This window comes from Aulonocara sp. 'chitande type north' Nkhata Bay, linkage group LG23 (assembly GCF_057382095.1).
Source record: "Aulonocara sp. 'chitande type north' Nkhata Bay isolate Kocher_YH1m ecotype deep benthic linkage group LG23, A_spYH_male_GT1.1, whole genome shotgun sequence".
Taxonomy (NCBI): Eukaryota; Metazoa; Chordata; class Actinopteri; order Cichliformes; family Cichlidae; genus Aulonocara; species Aulonocara sp. 'chitande type north' Nkhata Bay.
In genome coordinates, this window is record NC_141365.1 from 15104424 (window position 1) to 15117282 (window position 12859).

The window sequence follows — 12859 nt, forward strand, 5'->3', positions numbered from 1 at the left end:
TTAATAATAACTAATTACCACCTGATCCAGCCCCAACTATAAGCTTTATAAAAAATATATATATATATATTTTTATGCCTAATGTTAAAAGTAAAGAGGGTGTCTGTCTCCCAAATCCAAACTGATAATCTGAAGGTTTATCAGGAAGTCTTTTAGGACAACCTGATAATATTGAATTACAGCATCCAGCCTACAAATAATAAATGGATGAACTAGTTTTTCAATAATATTCTGATGCAGGATGTTTCTAATTTTAGAGATTTGCAAAAATGCAAGAACATAGTCATACATATTTCTATAATGCTGCACTGAATGCTGAACATATGCTAATTAATTAATTGCATATGAATTAGTACAACAAGTATCAGTTCCTGGTTTGTAGTACAGTTTGAAGCGCAACGTTCAAACACTGGCGTACAGGCAGGGAGGGTGAGTTTCAGTTATAAAACTGAAACTACATCTGTTTTACACCCACTGCAAGTCTCACTGTGTAAAGAGATCAAAATGTTCTACCTGCTTAAAACCAGGTAGAACATTTTGCTACCAGGCTCATCCTCAACCTGTGACTCCATCTGAGTCAGAATAATTTCCTAATCCACTCATATTTATATAAAGCTGTGAAATGTTTTTATATACGAACACAATTAGCAGGATGAAAACTCAAAAATAAGAGCAGAACTTGTATTGTTTTCAGTATCTTTACTATAATTACACAGACAAAAACAATGTACAAGGTCTGGATGTTTCAGGCTCACTTCAGCTCGTACACTCTGCAGCACAAAGCGGCACGTCACACAGCACACAAAACGTTTCATCAAGTACAAAACTGGAAAAGAACGAGGTCGATGGAAAAACAGAAGCACATTTACAGTGATTTACATGAATTCAGTCCGCTGTTCAAACGAGCACAGCCGCTCTCTTTATTCCAGATTAAGTGAAAGATTTGATGGCAGTTTGAAATATTTTCTCATATCCGGATTTTTAGATTACGCCTAAATTATGGCTGATAAAATATCTTTTTTTGTTTTCTCTTTAAACAAATTAAGCTGCTGGATTTTTTTTTTTTTAAAAAGGAAGCAGTAGAAGTAACCTGAAACTTTTCTTTAAATGACATTTTAACAGCATCTGGAGAGCGTGTGGAGCAGCTCGGCCCAGTCCATCTCATGTACACTGACAAAATAAAGGCACAGACTGATGAAAAGAGCACGACTGAGATTAGTCCGTTTACAGTTTGCTAAAGGAGTCCTTTTGAATGATTCTGACCGGCTCCGTTGGATAACTCACCTTGCACCTCTTTTTAGAGCCGAATATCACAGATACACAATGTGCCAAAAGTCTTACAAGAGGCAGAAACTAAGTTAGTAACAAGGATCTTTCGGGGGGGGGGTTCATACATTAAAAGAAAGGGGAAGGGGGAAAAACAAAACACGGTGGCCATCAAGTGGCCACTCTAACAACCTACAATGTTCCTGTGTTTTGAACGAGAACCAGTTCCTGTTCCTCGAAGCCGTCCTGTTGCTCTTCTCTGTGCCCACAGATATGGAGGGTGCGTGTGATTGTATGCAGCAAATCATAGCACCAAAACTCTGAGCAGCTCCTTCACCCCTACACGGAGAGAGAGGCGGTGGGAACGGCAGCGGTTTCTTGGCAGATGGGGAGGTCGCTCTTACGCCCGTTCTTTGCGCTTCAGTTTGGAGGACTTCTTGACTGTGCCGTTCTTGTTGAGCAGCTTCAGGACCTTCTCCTTGTGGTCGAGCACTTTCATCATGGTGTCTCTGGCCTCGGTCACCTGGTCCATCACCAGTTTACAGCGCTGCATGTTACCCTGAGGAGAAATGTACTGATTGAGTTTGCTAAACTCATTACTAACATTACATGTACCTGAAAGAGAGAAGTTGTGGGCCTTTTTCCAGCCTGCCTAACAAGAACAAAAAGGAACTACATGAACAAACTACAGAAGAAGAAAAAAAGCAGCAGTTTACAAAACTCAGAAGCCCAATCTGTGTTAAAGAGGATCTGCTATACTCATTTCCAGCCAATACTTCTATTCTTGGACTCCAGAGCAGCTTTGCATGATTACAGCTAAAAATAATCCTTATTTATCTTACACTGGGCCTGGTCCCGCCCCTCAGTTCATCCTCTGTCTCCTCCCCCTTAAAGCGAAGCTTAATTTGATTGGCTGGCCATTGAACAGCTGTGTTACACATAACCATATGACGGCTATCTGCTGTCACTAGGATCATAGAGAGCCAAGTCTGTGTTTATAATGAAGGTGTCAAACATAAGGCGCGGGGGCCAGAAATGGCCTGCCAAAAACTCCAGTTTGCCCCACTGTGTGATTTTAGAAGATGTCCAGGGTTTAAATTTTTGGACTTTGAAATCAATTTTACTTTAGTTTTAAACATGTTTTTGCTGCTGATGACACAGAGAGAAAAGCAGAGAGAACATTGGTTTGTTTTTAGTATAAACTTCATTTTTCAGATGCTTTACATTGTGGGTTCATAAGCTGTGCTGTTCGAAACTTTAAGGAGAAATTCAGACAAGTTGACAAAACCAAATCGCCTCTAAAAAGTGAACTGGATTCAGAGAGACACAATATTCTTCTATAACCAACTCAGCATCATCACTGGACCAGGGCAGGCGGACTCACCCAATAAGCAATAAAATTTGTATCCACATGGTTTATAACCAAATGAGTGTATTTTGGAGGGTGAAGCACTGAACTTTGCTTTGTCATTAACTTTGCTAATCACAGTGAGAGTCTGGCATTAAACACATCACAGGTATGCTGTTTTTATTCGCACCGTTCTTCATGTTTTCATTCCTGTTTAGTCTTTTTTTCTCCGCTGAGGTTTTAATTATCTATTTACTAAATATCTTAAAAGAAGTCCTGAAGTTCTTAACTCCGGCCCAACCCACATGTATAACTTAGGAAATACTGATTTTTTAAAATTTGCATAACCTGAGCAGTGAAACCTTTATTTTTAATGTGCAGCAACAACCGCACCTGTATTAGTTCGTTAATTCGGTGAAGGTCGTCATCTGCGCCGGCCCTCTTCTTTGGAATCAGACCCTCCTGAAGGGTGGAGAGGCGGCTGTACACATCATGCTCCAAACTCGACTGCAGAACAAGCGATAAAAAAAAAAAAAAATCTGCTTGTTAAAGAGCGTAAAAGTCTCTGAACTGAAATGCAAAGTCACACTGAAATATTGTAACAATTTTTTTAATTGATTACATTTCTTTTTAAAAACAGAAGCTCACTTTAAGCACTATTTCCCCCCAATTTAAAGACAAAACTATATTAACTGGGCCAATATAATAAAGGTCAGGAGGTCAGCACCCACCAGCTGCCTGAGCTGTGCCGCACACAGGTGAATCTTCCAGCCTTGTGCTCTGCATGCCACTCCTCTCTGATTGGCCATATCCTGCAAGGAGCCCTTCTTCTCTTCTGAAACATTAACAAAAAGCAGAATTAAACTGAGGAAAATGACAAAGAAGATTCAACATAAGCCTTTCAAACACTTCACTGATCGCTCCTCTCTGTTTTTTAATTTTAACCTCAATTACGGTTATAACATTTTATTTGAGTTTGGCTTTTTTTTTTTAAATGATAAAATCAAGATTATAATACAAACAAAAGGAATTTGTTTACTCTTATTGCATATTTGGTATTATTGTAGGATCTGCCTTACAATATAAAGCGCCTTGAGGTGACTGTTGTTGTGATTTGGCGCAGTATAAATAAAACTGAATTGAACTGAATTGATTTTGTCTTGCATGATTCAGAAGCATAACAGTGCATTTTTGCTCAACCCCTCAAACTCTAAACTCACTCGATGTTTAGTTCAACTTGTGTCAAGATAAACAAATGGTTATGACTTACCTGCAATTTAAATCAGTGTCTTTTACGTGTAATGATTTATCTTTATTTATAACAGTGTTTTCACATTAATGAGCTTTTCAGGGTTTGCACGCATTTTTCAGGGTCAAATTCAAGCACTTTTTAAGCACTTTCAAGGTCGATTTTCAAGCTTTTCCAGCACATTACCAAAAAAAAAAAAAAGGAAAAAAAATGCACGTTTCCCTTAGCATCACCTCTGTAAGGCCATGTAAAAAACATTTGTTAAAACATAGAAAAATGCCCCACAGACAAATACTGAAAAATGAAACTATATGCATGTTGCACAAACTCAAAAAATATATACATTTCTCTTACAAATTAAGATTTGCAAATGTGAACAAATCAACTTGTTAGAGATATTCATCTCCACTTGAAAAAAAACACAACAACAACCCCACAAAACAAGAAAACTGCACCAAACACCACAATGATACACAGCAAGGCCAAACTAATAAGTCTTTTCATTAGATATTGATGCTTCTTTCCTATGTGACACAAAAAAATAGGAGACAGATGTTTGTTTGTGTTTTTTAACTAGTTAAGCACCCAGCACCCCCAAATATGGGGGAAAAAGGGAGGAGATCACGTTTACTCAGTTACAACACGAGGTCAGAAATATAAGTGCCGACATGAGTGGTTTCCACAGAAACCTCTGAATCTCAGCTAAAATCTCATATAAACCATTTCTGGAAACACCAAACAAAGCAAAGACACCAAACAGTTAAAAGAGCAGTTACGTCACCATGAACCTGTGGACAGGTAATATCCATATTTTGATTTATGATTTTCTGGAGTTAAATGTGAACTGAAGCATATTTTCAAAGGTGTTATATGCTATAAAATACTTAGACGAGGGATATAAAAAAAATCAAATTTTTCTATGTTTGAGTCACAGCAACTTTGCCATAGTAACATCTGCAGTAATATTTACACGTCTGATGACATCTCACAAGTGTTAGCTTTATTTTGATACCAAGACTGTTTACACAGAGTTTGTAATTGCAGAGAAATACTCCATTTATTTTGGTCATTTCATTTTCGAGCAGAAAGCTCAGAAAACCCCTGGGGCCTAATAGCTTAAAGTTAATTTCCAATAAAACCAACTGTAAGTTGTTTAACTACATTGTTGTCTGTATTATTGTTAAAGTTGTTAAAATGCACAAGCATCTACCTAAAATCTATTTATTTAGTCTATCATCAGTGATTTTATTAAGTACAATTATAATGTATTGTTCATCTCTGGGTGGCCTTTAGGGTCAAAAACAGTCCCTGATCATGGCCTAACTCTCCACCGGGTGACTGTGTCACCCATCACCCTTACCTCTGTTTTTCTTTTTTTGGTTCTCATTTGAATTATAATAGTAATTAAAGTAAATACCTTTAATAGCCATGTTTTCAACTCTGTTTTTGAGTTCAGGATCTGCATGTTTGATGCATTAATGGATAATTAATTAATCATACAGCTGCACAAAAGTTTACAAAAATATCCATCAATATTTACCACACATATAGGAATCTACAGTGAAATTAAAAAGCAACCCCCCTTTGCAGTTACTGAAAAAGCTGCTGCTGGTATGAAATATTAAATATTTTTGTTTGCAGCCAGTAAGACACTCACCTTTGACCCGGATGTCGCTGTACCTCTGGAAATGGTGATAAGCAGCTTTCCAGGGGTTACGATAGTGCCGCAAAAGTGTAATAGGTGGGCGAGGCTTCACCGGCACGTAGCGCACTCCTTCTTCATCTTCAACATAGAAACAGGTGTTACAAAACTAATAGTGCAGACAGGAAACATCACCATCATCATCCGCACCGCCATGATCAGTTTACATACCGACATACTCCCTTGGTGGAGATTCCCGTCTCTCGGCCCTGCCGGTGATGGGCCTGCCTGGGGTCTTCTCCTCATCTGTGCTGTTAGTCTCGACCATCTCGCTCTCCTCTGTGGAAATGACATGCTGCTGCTTGCGGGGCTTCTTTCTCGGGGAGGCTCCAGGGATAAGATCGCCTGTGGCTGGGGTGCTCAGGGTGGACGTCTGTGTGGTGAGGGCTGGGGCCGCTGACATACTCGTGTTGGGATCTAAGGGGAAGCCTGCATGTTAGTTTTTATTTATATTTTCTATAAAGATGACTTTAACATTTGGAGCACAAACACGTTTGTCACCTGGCTGAGAGGTGTCCATCGCCTCCACTTCCTGCTTGATTTTCACATCTGGGCAGACAGAGCTCGCGGCACATGCTGGAGTGCTGCTGGCAGCCGGCTGGGTGGGGGAAGCCACAGTGTTGGCCATCGAGGCCGGGACAGGGGGAGTCACAGCCATGGCAGCCGGCAAGGAGGACAGGACAGTGGAGGGCTGTGAGGGAGGCACGGGGCCGGGTGTAGCCAGCATGGTGGGGATGGCTTGAGCGAGGTGCTGGGTGTTCGAGGACACCGCCTGCTGCTCTCCACCCTGAGAAGGCAATGCTTCTACTGTAGCTATGACAGGAGGGGCCACCGCCATGTGCACCTCAGCTTTGGGCTTCACTCTGATGGATGAACAAAACCCGTTACATCACTGACACAGAACAGGAAATGAACACGCATGTAACAAATGAGACACAAGCTCACCCAGCGGGTCGAGGCGATCCCGCTCCTCTCACGCCGCTGTCAATTCTCCCAGTACTGGCTTCAGACTGGGCGGGGATCAGGTTCTTACGAACACACCTGAGAAAGGGGAAGTGTAGAAAAGAAAACATTAAACTATTTTACTGGAATTGGAAGTTTGATATGGTTTGACATGGATATTTGGACACTGTGGATTCAGAGCTGTTGATCAGCGTGTGAAAGTAATCCTCCGTTTAGAGCGAGTACTGAAAATCTCCAACAACGATGCTTCTGTGTTTCTCCCTCACTCCTTTACTCTCACCATGTTTGGTTAAAGAGATTTTATATATAAGCTTGAAAATATTCAGTTCAGTGCTGTTTCAAACCTTTAGTTTGTTTACTCTGGTTAGAATAAGTTGGTGAGTTTACGACTTTTCCTGTTTTGGTTTCAAAACTAGCCATCTCTCTAGTAGGGAATCATCTGTGTATTCATCTCAGTTTTATTTCTACCCTGCAAAATGTCTCAGCATTCTCCATATTTATTTTAGAAAAACAAGATGTAAGGTTTACTGCAAAACCCTGCTTCATGTGTTATACTCACGTTTCATTGGCGGGCTTCTTGCGGAGAATACTCGGTCTTGGGGAGGAGACCAGTGTGGGAGCTCCTCCCACTCCTCCCCCCTGGGTGTGCGCCTGCACCATGGTGGCTACCGGCTGGGTCGTGCTGAAGGTGCTGCTAATGGGGCTTGCTACAAAGCCATCAGCCAAAACAACCCCTGAATTAAAAAAAACAAACAAACATTAATTACAAACAAATTTCAGTAAAAGACTCAGAGACCATGCTATTTGGTATGATCTAAGTAACTACCAGGCTTTGCTTCAGACTGCGGTTGCTGCTGCTGTTGAGTGACCGGCGCCTGCTGCATTCCCTGTGTGGTGATTGACGCAGACGTGTGCAAACCCTGAACGCCTATCGATGCAGGCTGAATGCCCTGCGCTGCGATCGGTGCTTGCTGGATCCCCTGGGTGCTGATCTGTGCAGACGGCAGACCGATGCGGTCCACTGCCATCAGCTGCATGCGGTTCAATTGCACAGTGGTCGCCACGCCCACTCCAGCTTGAGCTGGCAACGCTGAAGTCGGAGCTTGAGGAGTAACTTAGAGAGCACAAAAGGGTAAAAGATTTTTCAAATCCCAGGCTCTACATTACACTAAACTAGACTTAAGTCCTTCCAATAATGAGCAGACACTCGGACTATAGCAAGTGCTTACCGGGGTACGGGCGGATGGTGGACACAGAGCTGCTAATAGGGGTGTAGGTATGTGGCAGAGGGTATGACGAAGTGTAGGCAGGCAGGAAATACTGGAACTGCACTGGTACAGAAGGTCTTAACAAGAAAGAAACAAGAATTAAAACAGGATCGGATTGGTTGTCTTCATTGTCTGTGATGTTTTATACTTTAAACTCTTGTGATCTGGATCATTGCCACATGCTGGTCCAGACTTAAAGAGATATTTAATATATTTAATACTTTTGAATTGGAAGTTTTATGGAGGGAGAACAACAAAGAGGATATGCTGAAAGGTAAAATGGAAAACACAATGTGACAACTTGTTTTCTAATTGGCCAAAAATTTCAACTGAAATTAAACTTGGATTAATTCCACAACTTTAGAGGAAATAAGAGGAAAGCGCACAGATTTTTGATACAACTGTGTAATACCCCATCATATGATCAGACTAAATTCCCCAGCACAGTGAGCTCACCTATTGTCGCTGCGGGCTTCCATGGTGACAGGGTTGGGAGAAGACCTGTGGCCAGGGATGGGGATGAGGTTGGCTCTCTCTCCTGGGTAGTCAGGCTGAACACGGGGTGAAGAATGGGCGATAGGCTGAGGGACCACTTTAGCTGTGAACAACACCCCAGAAGACTGTTAAGAAAAGCTACATGCTAATAATGAAAGGTGAGATAGCATATGTAGGGATGTGCATGCACTAGAAATAATATTTCATTACTTCCAAGTTGTAAAAACGCAGCTCGTTCTGTTCCATGTCATTTAAAAAGGCAGCAGCACAAAAATGAATGTTGCATGAACGAGGCCAAAGAGTCAACATACCAACAGGGATGGTGGAGGTGGTCACTGCTGTAGCATGAGAAGAGTGTGAGGCCATTGTCATGGTGACAATCGTGCTACTCGTCATTTGGGTGTGTGTCACAGCGCCTAAACAGAAATGAAACAAGATTTCAGCTTCTTCTTTAGTAACATTACAAAGATTTGACATGCTAATCAAGATAAAAGCTGATACCTATTGTAGTTGTTGATGGCACAGTGTTCGTGGCAACTATTGGTGCCACAGTTGCTGCAGCTACTGGTGTCACATTACTGAATATGGATTTCTGTATGGAAAAAAGGCAAGATTTTAGTTATTATGCAAAATAAATATTGCATATTTTTGCAGTGCATCATCAAGAGTAGTAACCTGTGTCATTGTGTGCGGAGGCTGGGACTTCTGAGCTCCGACTGCAGGGTGTGATGGCAAAGTGATCCGTGTGGCTGTGTCACGGGTCCCCTGAGGCCTCTGGATGCTGACAGCGGGTGGAGGGGGGTGAATGGTCATTGCTGGACGCCTGAAATAGTAAAATAAATAAATAGATAAATATGACCTCTTCAAAAATGCAAAGTAAACAAGTAGCACTAAACTGCAAACAAACTTGGCTAACAACATACTGAACGATCTCAGACTTTATCTTTTCTTACCCATGTATCACCTCTGGAGAGTGTGAGACTGTCTGGCTGATAACTGGAGATTGAGTTCTAGTCACTGAGATGGGAGCCACCACGGTTGGGAGGACAGCTGTAGAGGTTGTTGCAGGAGATCGGGACTGTGGACAGTATGGAAAAACAAAAAACAGCAGCAGCCTTATACTCTGTGCTTCTACATAACTAACATGAATATTCTTATTTCTTTAAAGTTCTGCAGGGCACCTGAATCTGGTGAATGATGTGTGGCACTGTCGGCTGGGCAGTTCCTGCACTTGCTCCAGTGGCTGGCCGCAAGACAGTTTTGGAGCTGGACATAACAGCTGCTGCAGCAGCCCCTGCAGGACAGAAAATACAGCAATCCATCAAAATGCAAGCCTGACATACTGTCGACAACATTTAGGAGATGACTGTCCAAATCAGTTTGCATCTAACTTTTACTTTCTCTTTGACAGATCATTTACAAGTACTCGTTTCCCAAAGCTGCACTAAAGGTACTCCCACAGGAGTCTTCCTCGCTATATACCTCGAGGCAAGTGTGGTGGGAAGGACTGTTGAGGAACTGCAGCAGGGGTCCTGATGATCTGAAAGTTCGGCATCAGGTGCACGTTGCTTGAGTGACCCTTAAACACCAAGAAAGCAGTACAGGTCTTTAGTTGTCAGCAGGAAAAAGACAAACATTAAAAGCAAATGTAGAAAAGACTCACCTGCTGACCACTGATGGTTGCCACAGGGATAGACGGGGTGGTAGCGATGCTGCTCTCGATGGTGACTGTTATGTGACCAGGCACCTTGGGGGGTATGGGCATATGAGCCTGGTTGGAAACTGGTGCTGGAGCAATAAGACGACTTGGCATTGGTGACTTCAAGACCGCCTGAAAAAGACATCAATTTAAAAAAATTAACATCTGTTTGTTTTAACAAATAATACAAGCTAGATGATCAGATTCAGACAGCCCAGGTGAAAGGTTCAAGCTCAAGTAAAAAAAGAAATATCCTATGATGAGATTCCTGTCTACAGCATTACATTTTCCCCCCACAGATCAGAGTTTTACTGAACCTTTTGGTACTTCAGAGCTAATTTTAACTTTAAGTTATTGTTGGGTAGCTTAGTCTACAATAACATACTTTTTAAAATATAAGGAAAATTGGCGTCTTATTATTTTCAGGAATTGCAAAAACTGAGACCAGGGGGGAAAATGTTACGTTGAACACTGTCTACACTCAGAAAACTTTGCCAATATAAGAGAGCAAATTATGTTCCTTTTACTTTGGAGATGGTTAAGTTTATAGAAACTCAAACAGAGACTTAAAGGTCACCTTCATCTGGCTTTCAGTAAGCACTGCAGGCTGGCCCTGTGGGAGCTGGACAGAGGGGGTCGGTAAGGTCGCAGGTGTGCCGGGCTGAATGGCCACATTTTGGGTGGCAGCTGGAGGCTGGCCGAGCTGCGTCTGTACTTGTGGGTATGGTCTGACCACCATGGTCTCTTGCTTTTCATCTCTGAAAGTTGAGGTTCCCCCGCCACCGGCAGGTGGATGATCATGCTGACCGTGGTCACCATCCCGACTGCTGTCTGCATCTCCACCACCTCCACCTGAGGAAAAACAACTTGATTAGACATCAACTACACACTTACATCTTCTCTGCCATTTTTGTGTGATTAAATGTTACCTGAAGCGCTTGACGGTTGATTGACAGGCACCAGGTTTCCAGGTGCTGGGATCTGAGGTGCTCCCCCACTGGAAGCAGGCAGCCCATGTCGGGGGAATTGCTGGGAGCTCATTTTAACTATTTATGATCTAAAACAGGATGCAAAGCAGATGCACACAGGATATGACAAAGTTAAAAACACCATCATAGGCATCATGGGAAACAGGGAGAAAAGGCTGAGGAATGCCAGATTTGCCAAATTACACAAGAAACTGACTGAGAATCTGTGACAACTGGTCTAATGGAGTTATTAATCCAAAAGTGAGATTTTTGGGGTGAAATTGTTGTGGATATAACGAGAGGTGAGGAAAGAGGTTCAAAAATGAGTTTCCACCGCCATCTGTAAAACACAATGGAGGCTCAATCATGGAGGATATTTTGAAAATTAATGTAAATATGAATACAAAACGTTACGAATGTAAGCTCGTTAGAACTGCACAAACTCCGTTTTGGCCTTATGTACTGTATTTCCATGTATGTTTGCATGTTTCAAATAATTTCTGCACCCATTTCCCAATGTGTCAAGACTTTTTGCACAGTACAGTTCAGTTTCTAATAGGCTTTTTTCCATACAGCCGCTGTATGCCTACTACGATTTAAAAATTAAATATATTTATGACACAAATATCTTTTACGGCATAACTGTTCATTATGGACGTGCTTTGCATAGTTATGGATACAGACTATCTTCACTCTTACTGAAAATACTAAAACATCCAATTATTAAAGTTAATTATTGTAGCTACGTACAGACAACGTGAGACTGTAAGCCCCGAATACCACACAGGGTTAGCTTAAGTATCCCGGGATGGGGTTAAATTCCCGACCTGAATAGAGATTATTTTCCCCTGGTATAAATACAAGTGTGCCGTGAAATTTTAGCTCACCCTTTGGTCACAAAATATTTGAAAACCTCTGCTCTTGACGATCCAGTCCGAGGACTTCAACAACAACAAAAGCCATGTAGATTAACCCTTCACATGCAGCGCGGGAACGTAAAACGGACAGACGGAGGGCAGAGAACGTGTCCATGAAATTAAGAGCTGTTTAACATCACAGGAAAAAGCTGTATTTGAGTGTCTGAAAAGGATCGAACGTCTTCAGTACCTTTGTTTGACATTATGTAGTCGGTATCGTATGACAGGCAGCAAACTGAGTCGATGCGCACCAAATATGACGTTAACAAGCATGCACAGAAAAGGCCTTTCAACTAGAATCACACCCGTTTTCAGCTCAGTCAGATACTATCCACCGTGGTGGCTGTTTTAGCCTCTGTAACCCTAAAACCGAAAAGCTGCCTCATTAGGCAGCTATCCCACCTAGCAGCATGCTAACACTGGAAGCGCTAGCCCCGCTAACCTGCTTTTCATGCCAAATCCTGAACTTTATACAGAGTACAGCGGCACAAACTTCCTACAGCTAAAAGGACAAAAAGGCTGTTGTGTGTGCGCAGACTTTACCGTATCGATGAGTTGCTGGGCAATGCTCGTTTTGTGGATTACAATTTTTCCATTCGTCTTTTCTTTTTTTCACTCTCAAAATGCAAGCCGGAAGACCGCTGAGAAAGGACTGCACCTACTTTCTACATTCAACCAACCAGAGAAGGGACTGCTCGATCGCTAGCCAATAGAAATGTTTTTAGCGCCATAAAGCGGTACAACGGGCTGAAGGAGGTAGGCGGTTGTTAGGGGGACGCTAAGACACTCTAGTCACGTGATCGACGGACGCAATCGAGCTCACTTTGGAGCCAAGTGGGAACCTCCGAAAAAAGGAAGCCAAGGCGGAAGTGCAAAAAACTGCAGTTCCTCTAAAGGCCACTTGATGCTGCCTATGCTTCAACAGCAATGAAATATCCGCACAGAAAGTAATTAATTCAAAGAAATAAGCGACCAGACACACAA

At 42.1% G+C, this 12859-nt stretch overlaps 1 protein-coding gene across 1 annotated transcript; it reads right to left on the minus strand.

Moving 5' to 3' along the window:
- Positions 1-679: 679 nt before the first annotated feature.
- Positions 680-12648, minus strand: sap130a (Sin3A associated protein 130 a). The gene is made up of 21 exons (XM_086283326.1): positions 12419-12648; positions 10920-11047; positions 10568-10842; positions 9955-10122; positions 9774-9870; positions 9473-9585; positions 9245-9369; positions 8967-9114; positions 8793-8883; positions 8603-8707; positions 8253-8394; positions 7758-7873; positions 7355-7642; positions 7088-7262; positions 6511-6606; positions 6067-6428; positions 5737-5982; positions 5521-5646; positions 3346-3449; positions 3008-3121; positions 680-1825 (listed from the first exon to the last, which is right to left on the minus strand). Exons 2-21 carry the CDS (start codon positions 11029-11031, stop codon positions 1667-1669), a joined length of 3162 nt encoding a protein of 1053 aa, XP_086139452.1. The 5' UTR covers positions 11032-11047; positions 12419-12648; the 3' UTR covers positions 680-1666.
- Between the last annotated feature and the right edge of the window lie 211 nt (positions 12649-12859).